The sequence below is a fragment of the Neolamprologus brichardi genome, chromosome 23 (assembly GCF_056152115.1).
Source record: "Neolamprologus brichardi isolate AB-2024 chromosome 23, ASM5615211v1, whole genome shotgun sequence".
NCBI classification, from domain to species: domain Eukaryota; kingdom Metazoa; phylum Chordata; class Actinopteri; order Cichliformes; family Cichlidae; genus Neolamprologus; species Neolamprologus brichardi.
The window spans coordinates 15,667,818-15,685,693 of NC_142125.1; the positions used below are offsets into that span (position 1 = coordinate 15,667,818).

Here is a 17,876-nt window from a genome sequence, read left to right on the forward strand (position 1 = left end):
AGCCAATTTCTGATATTTTTTGCAATGGAGGCATCGGGTTCCCAAAGCTCCCTGGTCTATGATGCTTGCTGGACTCAAACTGGCTTCCAGTCATGATGTCTGAAAATCTAATTTTGATTTTGGGAGAAACTTTCCACTTTCAGTAGAAGAATTTTAAAACAGCATCAATTATTTGTATGGGTAAGATCAAATATCAACAGGGCTACCAGCTCTCAGACTTTTGGTGTGAGTCTCTGTCAAATATAAGAGAAAAATCTTGCTCAATATAGGATAGGAAGACAAAAAAACACATACACAGTGGAAATGATGGAGTTTGTGTAGCCTGACAAAGGCAAAGGAACCCTCACTAACATCACACAATACCCTATATTGACTTTTGATTCAGTCAATTTGAAATGGTCACATAAATGCAAAATTTGCTCAAAACATTATCCATTTGTGTTTAAATTTGTGAATTTCATAAACACAGTTTTGCCTTCAAATGTAATCCCTGTTTTGCCAAAATGATAATACTTGCCATAGTATCAATAGGATTTATATAAGCATATAAGTACACCACCAGCAACTTAATTATCAAATACAACTGAAATTCAAATGTAACCACTAAATCTGAGATGTCTGCCTCTGTCATCTTAATTCAGGAAGAAGTAGGCAATTTTACCCTGGATACACAAAAATATGTATTTTTCCCCTGTAATGTTTATTACATATATTTTTGTTGTTTCAATTCAATGTAGTTAGATTTCCCCTGTTTAATGTTAGTTTAATAATTTCAGTGCTAAAAGTCTAATAAAACTTTGCAGCACAGACACGCACACACACACACACACACACACACACACACACACACACACACACACACATATATCTATATCTATATATATACAAATATATATAAACATCTATCTATCTATCTTCACATCATCTAGTACAGATGGGATGAAAAGGGGATTTTAAAATTCTCCACTTGCCCTGCGGGTGGTCTTTATCCTCCCCCAGAGTGCTGGGAGCTTGAGGGTTCTACGCAGTATCTTTGCTGTTTCTAGACCTGTGCTGTACATTTCTGGTGCTTCTTATGTTCCTTCTTCCCAATGTTGCTATAACTCAGTAAATCTATCAGTATGGCTGTCTTCCTCTGCTTGTCCACTGCTATGTTTGGTTGGTTTGCCATCACCAGTTTGTCCAGCCGTCCCACATCATCTTAGTTTGGTCATTCGCAACCACCCTAGGGGGCAGATCCCATTTTGACCTCGGGACCTCCATGCCATACTCGCACAGATGTTCCTGTAGACCAGGGGTTCCCAATCCCAGTCCACGAGGGCCGGTGTCCCTGCAGGTTTTAGATCTCACCCTGGGTCAACACACCTGAATCACATGATTAGTTCATTACCAGGCCTCTGGAGAACTTCAAGACATGTTGAGAAGGTAATTTATCCATTTAAATCAGCTGTGATAGATCAGGGACACATCTAAAACGTGCAGGGACACCAGCCCTGGTGGACTGGGATTGGGGACCCCTGCTGCAGACTATGCCAGCTACTTTGTTATGGTGTTCCATATATGCCCTGCCTGCTAACATCTTGTTCCTGATGAAGGCTCTTAGGGTCCTGTTAATCTTGTATAATTCCAGGCCTTCCAGGATTCATGTGTGAGACACTGAGTCATAGCTTTCTTTTGCTCAATCCAGGGAGCGCACAGGTTGGTCAGTCTCCTCTTACAGTCTTGACACGAGCGTTCTATCTACCAGGAGCTGGTGTTTCTGCCAATTCCTTTCTGTGCCCTGCTCATGTTATGAGCCATGTGCCTGTTAATCTTAGCTTCTATGATACCTGACAGGTGTGGTGCTGAAGCAGGTTATTGACCACGAGGTGGATGAGACTAATCCATTCTAGGGATCCTTGGGGATCAGGACTGTCTGGCATTTGGTTAACCATTCTGGGTGCATCTCATCCATTAGCAGCTGGTTCATATGTGCTGCCAGACACGTATGCCTTCTTGTTGTAATAGCCCACTTCTCATCACTGTGTCCTGATTCCTTCCTGAAGTGGACCTTGTTAATCTGGGCAACGCTGACTGCTGAATTTACAGGGTAATAGCTTTGGTGGTTACAGTCTGATGGTCACTGGAAAAACAAGCTTGTCAACATTGGAGGCAATCTCAATGCAGAGAAATATTGAGATAATATTCTCCAACCAGTGGCAATCCCATATCTCCACAGTCTAGGCGCGCTGTTCATGCCAGGGTGACCAAATCAACCACATTGGCTGACTTGAGACAAATGCTGGGTGACTAATGAGACGCCATCCCACAGCAGTGTGTGCCCAAGCAAGTGGCCACCACAAGGAGGAGGTGGCAAGCTGCTATGGCTGTATATGGTTCTTCCACATACTACTGAGGCCCCTGTTTGTTTAATGAATGATGGGTTAAATTGTCAGTATATGTTGTTTCTGGAGACTTTCATCATCTAATTGAATAAAGGACACCAAACACGAGTCCACAGCAGAATAAAGTGCTTGGAATTGGCAGAGAAGATTTGGCCAATTTGTAATGGTCACAACCCACATACTCAACACTGCTGCTTCACTGATAGGAAGTGGTGACAGCCTGTAGACCAATACTAAACTTTCACTGCAGTGCAAAATTTTACTGGTTTGGAATATTAAATATCCTGTCAGACACTGTAGTGTGGAGTGTGGCTTCATTTTTCTTGTGTGAAAATATGACTCTATAGCATATATTTCCATGAAACTTCTCTCACATAACTTGCTACTTAGTACTTCAAATTTAATTTGAAGTAGTAAGTAAATATATATATATATATATATATATATATATATATATATATATATATATATATATATATATATATAAACATATATTTCCTTTGTTAAATGCATGCCGAAGTGAAATGTAAAGCGTTGTAAAACATAAGGTTTTGCAAAGCTAGGTATGTATGTTTACTGCGTTATGAACAGGAATTATTTTTTAATTTTTCTAGTGGAAACAGCGTCCTCCCCGTGCCTGTCCTTCGGGGCGTTTATCCGCCTCCTCCACCCCCTCTGTAACATGAATGGAGGCTCGGCTCTTCAAATGTGTTGATATGATAAATTTATTCGGCTGCGACAAACCAAACGTCGCCTAAAACAGGGATGCAGCACATTTTCCATGATTTTCTGAGCGGACTTGTGTAGCCTGTGTTCGGTGTTTGACTCTAAACGTCGTGGTGTGTGTCGGTACTCACAGCACTGCAGATAAATAAACCGCAACTTCCAGTGTCTGTCCTGGTTTTTCCGCGTTATTTTGATGGACAGAGTGCTGAGACTGTTGTCAGGGATGGGACAGGGGCTCGTTTGGTTTCTTATCTCCACTGAATCGGTCGCCATCATTTTTACTACCCTATCTCTGTCCCCCCCAATCTCCTCTCTCACTCTCTCTCCTCCTCTCCCTTCCTTCTCTCGCAGCGCGCGAACACGCGTTGTCGTCGGGATGCTGCGCGCGCTCGATGGTCTTTCTTTCTCTTTGGAGCATGATCCACCCAAAGGACGTTTGAGTCAAAGCTAGCTCAAAACAGGTATGGTGAATAATATAATGAGCATTTAAAGAGGAAGCAGCCTGCAAAAGACAGATTTAATGTGATAAAAAGAGGACCAGAAGACGGGAGCACACAGACAGAAGCAGCGCTTTTATACAATATTTTATACAATATTTCAGAAAATACTACTGAGGTATGATGTGGGATGATTCAGTAGATGTAACAAAATTACTTGAAAGAGTGCTCGCATTTAACATGATATTGATAAAGACAAATTAGTAATAAATATTGTGTATGTACAATGGCTAAAAAAGCACTGATGTCCATGTACTGATTTCTATTTGAAGCAGAGATTTATGGGAGAAACAAAAGGGTAGTTTGTGCATTTAGATGGGATGAGGAGCTCGATAATTTTGTTCATTCAGTAATGCTACTCCTCCACATCAAAAGGAACCAGATGAGATTGTTTGGGCATCTGGCTTAGGCTACGTCCACACTTACATGTGTATCTTGGGACATAACGTAGCTTTTTCTATGCATCTTATTGGCCTTTTGTCTATATGGAGATGAACAAACTGAGCCTTCGGAAAAGCCCTGTTAGGGTGAAGATTTGCAGAAAAGGAAAACAGAGGTTTTGTCTTGTAAGGTGGGCATCTTTATCAAATTTTCATCACATCAGAATGTGCTCTATGTTATTGTTTGTGAGCTTTTGATTGGCCAGCATTTCTTCCTGGTGTTGTAACAACTCCTGTTGCTTTAGCATGCTCTTGACAGGAACACGCTACACCTTTTCATCTTTGCGTAGAAAGATCTGCACTGCAGCATGATAATCAGCCAAGTACACATTAGAGCTCTCTCTTACACGAAGCAGAAGAACTGCTGACTGTCATGGACGTTCACCCAAAAGTTGTCTGACCTCAACCACACCCAACATTTGTGGCTGCTTGAAGACTAAAAACTCCCTTACAGCACAAGCTGTTTACAGCATTGGAGCATCATGCTGAAATAAATGAGTTGTAGGTCAACTCCATATAACTCAACATGGAGTAAAGCTAAGGATGGAAAGCATGTCTGTGTAGGTGCTGTCATCCAGATTCCGTTGCCTTAATAGCTTGAACAAAGAAGGTACATGGACTTATTTAAGTTTGTAAACAAGTTTCATCTCTCAGGCTTCTGAGTTCTGAGAGCTCTGACAGTGGAAAGCCAAATACCAATATAACAATAAAAGCTTATGAAATCCATGTACATTAATAATAATAACAACACCCATAACCCAGCTTCTCCTAACCTGAACCTATCAGAAGCAAGGGGAACCTTGAAAGCGAGTGTTGTGTTGGTAAAGTTAGGAATTCATATCAGTGTACCCTATGCACATAAAAAAGTTAAAACTCTGTTTCACAGGTGACACTGAGCTGGGTGGATGTGAGCAGGCACCCAAAATGTTAAAATCTGTTTTTGCCCACTCTCCAGTAACACCTCCACCCTCCAGCTCTTCAGAGAGTATACCAAAGCATTGCTGAGAGACATAATCTCTCTTTAACATATCCTGTGTTTGCCCCAGGGCCTGCTGCCAGTTGGACATGCCCCAAACACACATATTAGGTGTCAAGGAGGCATAATGACCAACTCAACTGACTTCTTGCAATGCGGAGGAATAGCAACTCTACTCTGAACCCTTTCTGAATGATTAAACTCCTCACTATGTCTTGGAGCTCCTCTTCACTACCTATAGCTTGTGGCCATAGGTCAGGCTAGGAATACAGATTGATTGGTGAACTGACAGCTTTATTTTCACACTCATTTTGCAGGCAAATAATAGTTGACAAAAAAGTGTATTGACCTTCAAGTGTTTCTTTTCATTTATTCAGTTTATTCCTTATCCAACCATATTACTTTCCCTAATTTAGTTTGCTTTCATCTTAATAATCACTCTTAATAATAGAGCTACATTTTTGGTTGTGTTTTAACCATTTAGCCATATTCTAAACAAGCACATATTCCTACATGTATTTCAGAATTGCAGTTCTACTTTCATAAGTTTTCCAGTGTGAGTATTTTTTTTATAGGTGACAGTTTCATGAACAGAGATAACCTAATCTTATCCCTATTGTCACCCTAATTTGGAATTAAAGTGACTAACTTAGCTACAACTCTAACATTATTCCAGATGTTGAAAACATAATGGCACATGTAAGTTTACAGTTGCAGAAATGAAGGCAGGAGTTTAAAACAGTTTTTATTGCATTGAAAATTCAACAAGACTTTACATAGTGAAGAGGACAAAAAAATCCATGCCAAAACCTGCATAAGCGGGTTAGTGTTAATATGTCATGCATAAGAAACCAGGTCATTTTAAATATACAATTAAGAAAAACAATAACAACACAGTGTGATTAATAATTGCAGAATGCAAATGTTGAGAATTAGAAAACAGAACATTCAGATTTTGTGCAAATTCCACAATACAGCAGTTTCCAGTATTGTCTAATTTTATTAAAAATATATATTTCACATTGCATATCGGTTTAGCCTAACTGTCCAAAATTTCAAATAAATACTGTACACAGTAGACAGCTCACAGTTCAGCCAGGTCAAGTATTTTTAAACCTGTGGGTTGAGACCTCTTAAGAGGTAGGGTGAATCTGTGTTTGTGCAATTATGCAATTTGTACTGCAATAATCATGTTTACGTGATATTTTATCCTCGTACCCTTATTATCTTGTCATGCCTGTAACCTTTTCATTAAAAAAAAAAAGAGTTGGTGAACCTCTGGTCGTTTATGTACAATATATTAACAGCCAATAGCAATAGCCAAAAACAATAATCCATGTACAAAATTGTGAAGTAATGATGACACTCTGCATGGCTCATGCAATTACTGTATAAACCAAAACTAAAAAAGATGAAAGCATATGCTGTGAAGCAGACTGACCATACTGTAACCCATCAGACCAAATAGAATCAAAATGACCTTTTAGTTTGTCAAAATTGGATTAACTGTATGTGGTAGATAATTAGGTAATTTACAGTGTAATTAAATAATGTATAGTATCACTCAATAATATCGGTGTCGGTCGTGCATAGAGCTCAGTGACAATGTTTGAATAGCTTTTAAGGTGAGACCTACTTTCTGTCCATCTAGGACTGTAGTCTGCTTACTGTATGTTAAGTCTGTGACACAGTGACAGGATCAGTATGTCTCACACATGGACAATACACAACAGACAATACATTTACTTTACAAAGTATACAAAGACTAATCAAACAACAACGCAACTCTTTAAAAAAAGGGAAGATACGTCTTTTAAATATTCAAAATAAAGACCTGAACCGGAGCAGGCATAACATGCTTATTGTATTGGTAGCCCACTGATGTGCCTGGTTTGTATGTAATGCACAGCATGCATGATAGTTTAAAACCTTTAGCCATTTGTATTGACTGAATTTCTGATTAATTACATGACATATGTATTGTCATATCTGTTAACTAGCTAAAACAGCAAGCTAGTTAAAAAACAAAAATCTTAGTAACAACAATCAGTTTTCAAAAGTTGGATTTAACAAAATTCAACAGATGTTACAGTTACAGCTGTTGGTCCAGTCTGTTTACCACAAGCAGCCAATCCATAATCTATAGCTAAGCTAGCTACAGGCTGAATGGGTTTTCTGTGTTTACTTTCAAACAATTACATTACCACTAAAACTTGTTTTGCATATAGTCAAAATGCAGTGTAATGCTACTCCAATAAACGATCGTGATAATCAGATATATTAATGCCACATCAGTAACTTATTGATGAGATTCCACGGTCAGTCAATTAAAGTTTTTGGTATGCCATTTAAATAAATTAAAGCATTTTCTCCTCTGATAAAAGGCACGTTATTTAAAGCATTCGACATTTACATTTTTTGATCCCTGAAGAGTTTTTTTGTTCTTATCAAATCAGTATTGCATTTCTGCTTATTTACAAACTGGATAGTAACATATGTAGAAATGATCAGTTTAGCTTACAAAAATTTTGCGTATCAAATATTTTCTAGAAATTGAGAGGAAATAATAAAAAAAAGCACGATATTTGAAAGGTTGAAATTCAACTATTTGAGTGCATCGCAATTAATGCAAAAACACTAAAACACATGAGAGAGCAGACAGATTATCTGGGGAAGAAAAACAATTGTAGTCAACGCTGTTGGTATCTCTCCAGATGCTTAATTATTTCTCAGAACATTTTATAAGTGTGTAATCTCTACAAATCTCCAATTTAATAAGAAATTACAAGATGTAAACTCTAAGCCCATCCATTACCCTCCCACCCCTTAATTATGCTACAAAAGTCTATCACATTCAAACTAATATAAATAAGTCAAGATAAGAAATATTACGTATAAAATTGTTATCTTTTCCCCATTGCTATAATCACAGACACCACTATTACAAACATCATGCCTAACTACAAAAAACCTGAAACCAGTTATTTTTCTATTATTTATATCTCATGATTCTTGTTATTTCAAGGATTATTGAGCTGTTGATCTGTCATTCAGAGCTTTAGATTGGTTCCAGCTTAAAAACCACAAACCAGGATATACTATTGCTCTTGCTCACAACAATCCTCTACTTGTTTCCCAAACAATTTCACGATATTAATTAAAAACGCTAATGAAAAAAGAGATTTATTGCTCAGCTCTCCATCCATGCATGTGCAGGCTGTTAAAAAGAGCACATCAGCCTTAGACTCAGAAGTGTCTTGTCGTGAGAGCAAACTGATGCAGAATGAGAGAGATTGCTTGATTGTGATAATAATTAGTGAGAGAATGTGTGAAGAATAAAGAGACAGAGGACTGTTGTCACTTAGAACACTAGGAGTTTGCAGTATGTTGTGCACACACTGAGAAAATGGGATAAATGACAAATGGAGATAGAAAGCAACTGTCAAACAGGGCATAATGGTTGTAAACATTCATCCAGCTGCCATTACAGTGTGTGCTGCTGCTCATTCTGCTTTAAACTAAAAGAATGTATGCTAAAATATTTCACTTATTTTCCAATATATTTACCTGATGTAGACACTGAGATTGTCAGCAATACTACACTGGACTGGTTTTCTGAGTAGCCAAACAGGATATCTGATTCAGCTGATTAAAAATGCCTTTTACACTAACGTTGACTGTGTTAGTCTATTGATTGCCCCTCTTCTAATCTTGCATTTCTCTTACTTGTCTTTCTCATATGGCGTTTGCATGACACAGCCAGTCCCAGCTTTAAGCCACCATTCATACTTCAAAATAAGGATTACACAACCGCTTCTTTTCACCTGACACTGAGGAGCTATATTGGTTTTATCAGCAGGAGAAATTAATGGCATCTATGAAGACATATTTAAAACAGCTACCTTTAAGATCCTTTTTGTTGACTATGCTACAACATGGAAATTGTAGAATAGCTGATTTTATTTGTGTTATTGTGTCAAGTTGAGTTGTGTTGATGCGCTTCATCAAATGCAGCAGACCTTACAGTAGCATGCCATTGCTTACAGTGACAGCAAAAGGGTGATTGTTGGGTAGGCTGATACTAGAATGGCTTTTTGCTACACGAAACCACACAGAGAGCTGAGTTTTAAGAATATTTCAATTTGCATCTAACTTTGCTAATGCTAATGTTGCATTCCCCTGCCCAAAAGCAAAAACTTTATTCATAAACTGTTTGCATCCTGAGGCAAAATCTATATTACATTCAATTAATTATTATTAATTCTTAGAATATTTTTTAATAAAACAGAAAAAGGCCTCTGGATTAGCTAAAAAATATTGGCTGCTTTTTAATTAACTAAGCAAACTAGCCATTTGGTTGGGCAGCTAGTATTTGGTTTGACACCAAATGAAAAATCGGATTTGGAACATTTTAGGGAGCAGCTTTCCCAAATTTTGTTGTCCCAGCAATTGTGCTCGCAGTGCGTGCAAAGTTAACTGTTTTCTAGTATAAACAAGATTTCAAGGTTGTCAAAGTTACCCTGACCCAAACCATTTTTGCACACTGGCTTTACAACAGCTTTTAGTAATGTGTCTACAGCTCGTAATCCTGTGCAGAGATTTGCTCCTGATGAAAACTTTTCAGGCACAAATCACATACCTGGTGTAAAGTACTAAGAAAGTACTAATGCTGTTTATTACGTTCACTGGAAGAGAATTTATTGCAATTTAAATAACCTCACTATCTAAGCATCACATGCGTGTATAAGCCCTATTGTGTGTCAAATTTGTTTCAATACATTCATCAATCAAGTCTCTGAAATGTCTCTCTACAATATGAACTGCATATCGCTGTCATTCGTTTGACACTAATTACTGGAGAGGTGTGGAAGTGAACACATTTAGACTGGTGATACTATGGAATGGCAGCTCCAATGTCTTTGAGCATTGCTTTTTCAATAGGTGGATTTCCTATGACCTTAAACCTTTTTCAGGACTATAGTATGATGGGTAAGATTGGTTAGAAGATCAGCTGTCTTCTGCTATTTGCATTGAATTAAACTTAATTAATTTAATATGTGCCAGTTACGTCTGTTTCAGCAAAAATCCTCATTCACTTGAATAATTTTCAAACAAGTCCAAACCAAAGCACACAAGCCTCTCAGCTGACTGGATGGCCCTGAGGATGAGAGACAGAGACTGGTTTGTGGCGCTGTGGAAAAGTACTTCTTTGTTTGCGGAGTTGTGTTTGATTGTTTTGCTGGGGATGTTGCAAGGCAGGACAGCTTCCCGAGGGAACTTCAAGATGGAAAACTGAGGAGTCTTTCCTGGAAGGCTGTATAACAGATTCCTGTTGAAGGACATAAAGAGAAGAGAGTGTCACTAAATACCTCAGGCATGTTTTAAAATGTATATATCTAACATCCATACTAATTTGTTTTAGGACCCCCAGGCCTACCCAGTCTAAAGCTCAGTGGTAGGCAATAACTTTGGGAACTTTGGTGCAGACAACCATATTCACTGAGTCAAATCAGTCACTTCTTTTTCACCGATTCGGGAAGACAACAGAAACATCAACATTCACCATCAGTGGTTAATTAAACATGAATAAAAAGTTACAGGGGTTGCTGAGCTCATTCTCTATAGAGGAGCAGCTGTTGTGCATTTATGCATTTAACATGAAAACGTGTGCATGAATAGTCATGTGATATCTTCAGGTGTTTCGTGGAGAATACGTCTGAAATGCTGCTATGTGCACCTTTAGTTTATCTGAAGTTACATCTAAGTTCATAATAGCAGAATGTAGCACGACTGTTCAATTAAATAATGATTTCATTTATCCAGTATGGCAGTTTTATTTGTGAAGCACATTTCATATTTGTATTTTTCAAAATGCAAAAAGAAATAATAATAATAAAAGCAACAGCCGTCAAAACAATAACCTTTTTACAATAAATTAAAAACTGAAAAAGACAGGCAGCAAAGAGGCGTTCTGTGAGTTAGTCTTTCAAGTAATTCCGGTTTAGTTAAAGGCATAAAATCTTTTTAACATGGATATAAATTTGGTAAAATTGGGAGCAAGGCCATTAAAACTCCAAATGCTAGTTACATACATAATGTAATGTTCTATTAATTCTAGATGACTGCCAGATGTACTGGATTTTTAACATCTGTGTTGAACAGTAACAATGAAATGGAGCACTCATTGTGCTGACAGCTCATATTTTTTTCATATATTTTCATAAGTCTTTATAGGGACACACAGAGTAGGCATAACAACATAATGTTGTTTTATACTTGGCACAGGGTTTTTGTTTGATTTGTTGGGAAAGATGAAAGAGATTCCCTGGGAACAGAAAAGCTCATTGCCATCAACACCACAGAGCGCTACCTCATGTGATATCATGGATCTGTGTATAACAAGATGGCACTTTAGGCCATTTTGCATGTCATGTTTTTGCATTTTTTGCGAGAAGTCACGACAATAACAGAATTATCAAATGTTTTGTCAAATGAAATTCATTAGCGCACTATAAAACACAAACCTTAAACAATTGCATTCTGTATCTCTTTGTGGTTTCGTCACATTTGCTACTCGCTGCCACACACCTAAAGCAAAGCATGTATATAAATAGAGATGAGCCTTTGAGGGTAGCAGAATACTCATTTGTAGGTCAGAAAGGCAGTGACTGCGGAGTGTTGCGCTCCTCGGGGCTCAAGTACATTGATTTCTCTTAAAGTGGCTGAACTGCCAGTCTCAAAAAGTAAATGGAGTGATTCTTCATGTGTTAAGACACAGGTCGTGGGCTGCAGGGTGTGAAGGAGCATTGACCTTCAGTACACAATTTAGACTCAAAGTCAGAGTGCTATGAAGATTCTGTATCTGTTCTACAACATAAAACCAGTATATGACACCAGTGATGCTTCTCCTCCAAGTTGGTTAGGTGCAATATTTACAAAGGTACAATAGGGTCATAGAATACATAGAATAAGATACATGGAATATCAAAATGTAAAATTTGGCTCCTGCATGTGAGACACTTTGATATATTCCAAAAATCATTGGAATAGGTTTCAAAATATTTGGCAGTGACTTAGTATAAAAATCTGGCCAGCAATAACTACTCTACTACTAAACAAAACTATCCTTTCAAGTCAATTACAACCTCCCTACTTTTAAGATTAGATATAAAACAATTTCTTTGTGAGTTTAGTTAGGGCTGGATCAGATTACCCTGAGCCATCCGTGATCATGCTGCTATAGGCTCAGGCTGCTGGAGGCCCCCTATGATATATTTCGTCTCTCCTCTCTTTTGCACTTTACATACTTATATTCCACTAGTGCAGGGGTCGGCAACCTTTAACACCCAAAGAGCCACTTGGACCCAGTTTCCACACACAAGAAAACACTGGGAGCCGCAAATACTTTTTGACATCTAAAATGAAGATAACACTGTATATATATATATATATATATATATATATATATATATATATATATATATATATATATATATAATTTTTTTTTTACCTTTATGCTTTGTGTGAACAACTAAAGTAAGTAAGTAAAGTTTATTTATTAAGCACTTTTCACAGACAGACAGTCACAAAGCGCTGTACACAAATATTAAAATAAACAATACAATCAATAGACATTATACACAATGTAAAAGATCAAATGTAAATAATGTAAAGAATATAAAATACGTAGATCAACAAAAGGCTTGTTTGAACAGAAAAGTTTTTAACTGCTTTTTAAAAGAATCCACAGAGCAACTAAGGTGTGTTACTTATGAAATCCATGAAGTGCTACAGAGAAAAATACATTTTATTTATGTAATTAACACATTTTGAACTCTTAAAGAAATATAACAAAAGGAAAGACACCCAGCTGAACTAAAATGATCCATGTAGCAAACAAAAACTGTTGTGAGCCGCCACCCTTATATCGCCTTTGGACCTTTGGAGCCTTTGGAGCCTTGACCTGACTTTTAAAAAATAATTGGGAAAAAAAGCACTATGCTGCTAAAAAATAGATATTTGCAAAATTCTGTCTAAATATGTATTTTACCTGGTTAATGTGTGTGGCGGGGCGTGGTCTGCAGTGCCGCTGCAGGGGAGTCGGACGCACCTGACTGGCACCCGCAATCACGCCTCGCCGCCTTAAAGTCTGCGCTCTCTCTGCTGTTGTGTTGGTGTGTGTCGAGCTGTGAGCTGAAAAGCTACAGCCGGCTGTATGCGTACAGCAACCGTGTGTGAAAAGTGGTCGATAAAGAGATGCTGAAAAGCGTGTTCATGCAAACATCGTCGGGTCTGCCGTGATATGTTTACAATGGGACTTCTGCTCCTGAACTTCTGTGCACAAATCGGGGCTGTACGAAGTCACTTTCATCTTTACGCAGGACTGTAAGCTGTCATCTGTGAGGCGTGAGCGGTGTTTGTTTGCAACAGAGTTCACGGTGGAGAACAGCTGCTGACATAATGTGGATCCGAAGATCCATAATTGGCCTACCTGGGGTCGAAAGTCTCGATAAATGCACGCCGTTTTGGCGGGAACACCGGCTTCCGCGAGTGTGACGCTTATTTTGAGCGATGAAAAAAAATAACCACCCGGAGCCACAAAATAAAGACTAAAGAGCCGCATGCGGCTCCGGAGCCGCGGGTTGCCGACCCCTGCACTAGTGCATATTATATTAACTTTGTGTTATTATCTCTCATAGTTTGTTTTTTTGTCCTCTTTGTTGTATGTCAGTTCTTTGTGTTTCCTCTTTTCCCTTTCCCCTTACCCCTACGGATCCAGGCAGATGGTCACCCTCATGAGACTAAAGGTCTTTTTTCTAATTCTTTGTCTCCAAACGCTTGCTCATAGAGGTCTTTGAGCTTTTATTTTTAATGTTGAGGGATTACTTTAAAATATAAAGCACAGTGAAATTACTTTTGTTGTGATAAACTGAGGAGATTTTTTTTTTTTGCCAAAAAAGTGCAAATATGTAGATGGCAATGATAGTTCATGTGCTACTCAGTCTGTCGGGGAGAATACTGCATTAAGCCGAAAGCCAAAATCAGGAAGTTCTGCATGCTGCAAAAATTGCAGATTTGTTGAAATTGAAAAGTTAAAAACAACAACAACAACAACAACAATATAAAATGTAGTAATAAAAAACTATGATATTAAAAATGGATTTATGCATAAGATGTGTTATTTAATTTTTAGTTATCATACTTTTTTGCTTTGTCTTGTTATTTGGAAGCATTCTCTAATGCAGTGATAGAAGTTAAATTGGCAGAGAAGTCAAAATAATTGTGCATATGATGTGTGGAGATTGCCCTGCACTAACTTTAGATTTGTGTCCTGAGTTTGATGTTTTAATATCAACATTGCAGCTTTATGTCTATATGAGCTGCAGGCCTTTTCTTTTCAATGTACTGTACCCCATGAGTGGCTGTGGAAGGGAGGGAGTGGAAAAGTCTTTCCTCCTCTGGAGGAATTCGAGATCTGAGTGATTCATATAATCCTTAATCACAGTTAGTACCTCCACCTCCTTTCGTGTCCCAGTGATATTACAGTCAAAATAAACTTGAAAGCCAACATCAATCAGTTACAGTTCCACCCAAGTCTGATGCTTTGCAGTTGGTTTAATCGGCCAGTCAGTGGGGGTTACTGCATGTAGTGCCTCAGATAAATTCTACTTGAATCAACACCTGGGATATAAATGTAACATGAGTGAATGAAAAGAGGAAGTTTGACTGGACTCGACTGATGTTTCACCCTTACCATTGCCGATGCCGTTAGAAGGAGTCAAAGTTGTCCTACGCATGACTCAACACGTTTTCCCAAAGTTAAAACATCATGTAAGGGTTTTACCTGGAATGTACTTTTTGGCTTAAACATTGAAAGCATCTTAAGTCTGCTCACAGGATTAAAAGGATATTCCAAGTGTTGACTCGTTCATCATGTTCATTAGTAAAGATAAATACTCTCCCAAAAGCTCTTAACATTCAATTTCACCAGCATAGCAAATGTATATCTGACAAACATCTTTCCGCCCAGTTTTTAGTTCACATCACACTTGAGTTATTTTAATGAGCCTTTTCCAGTTGTTTTGCCTCAGAGTTCCTCCACAATGGTATTATGATTAGTTTTATTTCAATTAATGTATGATATTGTAAGCACAGCACATTGCCACAGGTGTGTAAAATCAAGCACCTACAGTAGCCATACAGTTTTACTTACAAACATTTGAGAAACTGTGAGCCGTTCTAAAAAGCTCACTCCCCTCTTAGATATTCTTTGATCAACTGTAAGTGATGACACATCCAAGGAGGCAGAAGTGTTTGACAGAGTGGGCTTGCCCAGTTCTGAGGGACATTGGCGTAAAATTTGCCACCACTCTACTGAATCAGAGTTCCAAACCATAGCACAAAGGCCGTAAACTGGGAGCTTTATGGCATGGGCTATCATGGCTGAGCTACTGGATTTTCCTACTTCTGAAAGTCCTGAAAAAAAGAATTGGTTTTAGAAACTATCAGCTGATGGATTCCCAGAACTATATACGTAAAGACAGAATCTGGGAAAGATGAAGTGTCCTATCTGTCAAGTATCTCCAAAAACTGTTTCTGGATGTATCTACAGAACTAGGTTTGGTTTATTGGTCACCAGATATTGATTACAATTAGATTTTTTTCTATTGTCTGAAGTATTTTATATTGTAACTATATAACACTCACAGACAGTATAAAAGATGCATGTAGCTATGTGACATCATCCACTATAGTCCTGTCTTAAGGCCTTGAGTTTAGGACTGTCTTTACAAACATGGATTTAATGAAGAACGGTGGGTCTGACTGTAAATTTATTGGCTATTCAGTATCAGAATCAGAATACTTTATTAATCCCAAAGGAAATTAGATTTGATTAACAATAAATTAGCCAGATAACTCCCATTAGTGAAAATGGTAAATGGTAAATGGCCTGTATTTGTATAGCTTATATAGTCCCTAAGGACCCCAAAGCGCTTTACACAACCAGTCATCCACCCATTCACACACTGGTGATGGCAAGCTACATTGTAGCCACAGCCACCCTGGGGCGCACTGACAGAGGCGAGGCTGCCGGACACTGGCGCCACCGGGCCCTCTGACCACCACCAATAGGCAACGGGTGAAGTGTCTTGCCCAAGGACACAATAACCGAGACCGTCAGAGCCAGAGCTCGAACCGGCAACCTTCGGATTACAAGACGAGCTGCCAACTCTTGAGCCACAATCGAAAAATAGCATAACAAAACAGACTTAATTATTTATTTAGGATAACCAAAATAGGTGACTGAGCCCATAAACTGAGCAGGAAAGTGTTCACAGAGGACACGTCAGAAAGCTGTGTTTCTCTAGACTTGGGACTGAAAGTCTTTTTGCAGCATCTTGCGGCCTTCATATGGAATACACGTTTTTAGGCTCTTACACACTGGTTTCATTTTTCAGATCCAGAAGCTGCGTTCATGTGTCCATGATCACAATCTGCCCTCAGACTGTGTTGCAATAATAATGCAGCAAAACCAGGAAATTCCAAAAGGCTCAATCCCAAATTTCTTTTATTCAGATCTTTAATTTCTTCAAAAAATGACATTTTCTCCTTTTAATGTTGAGACTATAAGCTGTACTGTACATGTTGGTTTTCCTCACATTACGCTTTTTTATATTGATTAAACCTTGTGTTACTGGAACAGATTTTCCTCTTTGGTATTACACGCCTTTCACTGTCGCTGGTGATCCTTGTAGTAATTTAATCAGAAGAGGTGGAATCATTTTCTCTACAATCCAAGCAAAAAAAATATCACACTAAATATAAAGTTCAGTATTTTTGCTTGTGCGGTTGCAAGAGACAAACACACACTTTGAGTTTAAGGCTTCACAGACCTCCCAGTCATAGTGTGTGCACATTTGTGGTTATTATCACCTGGTGTGTGTTCACTTCTGTTAACAAGGAGCCAGGTGTCATTATCCTGCATGTTAATGGAAAAGACATTACAAGTGCTTTAAGAATAAACAGCAAAGTGAACAGAATGAACAGAGTTAACCTGTGCATCAATTCTCCAGCACTTCAGTACGTAAGTATTTTCATAATGCAGTTATTGTAGACGTTATTGACTTAAGGTTCATGGTTTAAGATTGTCCTCATTTTATGATTATAGGAGACGTTTGTTCTTACACAGGAGTTTGTGTAAAACACACACACACACACACACACACACACACACACACACACAAATTGCAACATTGTTTATGGGGCGACCATGGCTCAGGGGGTTGGGAAGCGTATCTATCTATCTATCTATCTATCTATTAACCAGAAGGTCGCTGGTTCGATCCCCAGGCTCTCTGTCCTGGTCGTTGTGTCCTTGGGCAAGACACTTTACCCTACCGCCTACTGGTGTTGGCCAGAGGGGCCGATGGCGCGATATGGCAGCCTCGCCTCTGTCAGTCTGCCCCAGGGCAGCTGTGGCTACAACCGTAGCTTGCCTCCACCAGTGTGTGAATGTGAGAGTGAATGAATAGTGGCATTGTAAAGCCTTGAAAAGCGCTATATAAAATCCAATCCATTATTATTATCAAAAGCCAAATCTAAAGTCACTATTGCAAATTATCTACAGGCTAGATGGTTCAGATTATCCGCTATCGCATTAAATTCAGAAGGACCTGCTTCTTTTTTTTTTTAAATGTCCACACAATTTGTCTCCTTTTGAGTATATTTTAAGATACTCGTATCTTTTAAGAACACTTACAGGCCGGTTGTTAAATTTCCAAACCATGCAACGTTGTTGGCTATTTGTACAGCAGCAACCTACACAACCAAAAAAAAAAGAATCTCAGATTCA

At 38.4% G+C, this 17,876-nt stretch overlaps 2 protein-coding genes across 2 annotated transcripts in view; both read right to left on the reverse strand.

The window, feature by feature from the left end:
* si:ch211-51h4.2 (uncharacterized) overlaps positions 1-3,477 on the reverse strand; it is an 81,818-nt gene extending 78,341 nt beyond the window's left edge. The window contains exon 1 of the mRNA XM_006801990.2: positions 3,242-3,477. Within this exon, the coding sequence (XP_006802053.1) occupies positions 3,242-3,386 (145 nt within the window). The 5' untranslated portion in view covers positions 3,387-3,477. The remainder of the gene's footprint in view (positions 1-3,241) is intronic.
* Positions 3,478-5,763: 2,286 nt separating this feature from the next.
* The window catches only part of naaladl2 (N-acetylated alpha-linked acidic dipeptidase like 2), a 281,530-nt gene continuing 269,417 nt past the window's right edge, over positions 5,764-17,876 (reverse strand). Inside the window, exon 15 of the mRNA XM_006801991.2 lies at positions 5,764-10,352. Within this exon, the coding sequence (XP_006802054.1) occupies positions 10,112-10,352 (241 nt within the window). The 3' untranslated portion in view covers positions 5,764-10,111. The remainder of the gene's footprint in view (positions 10,353-17,876) is intronic.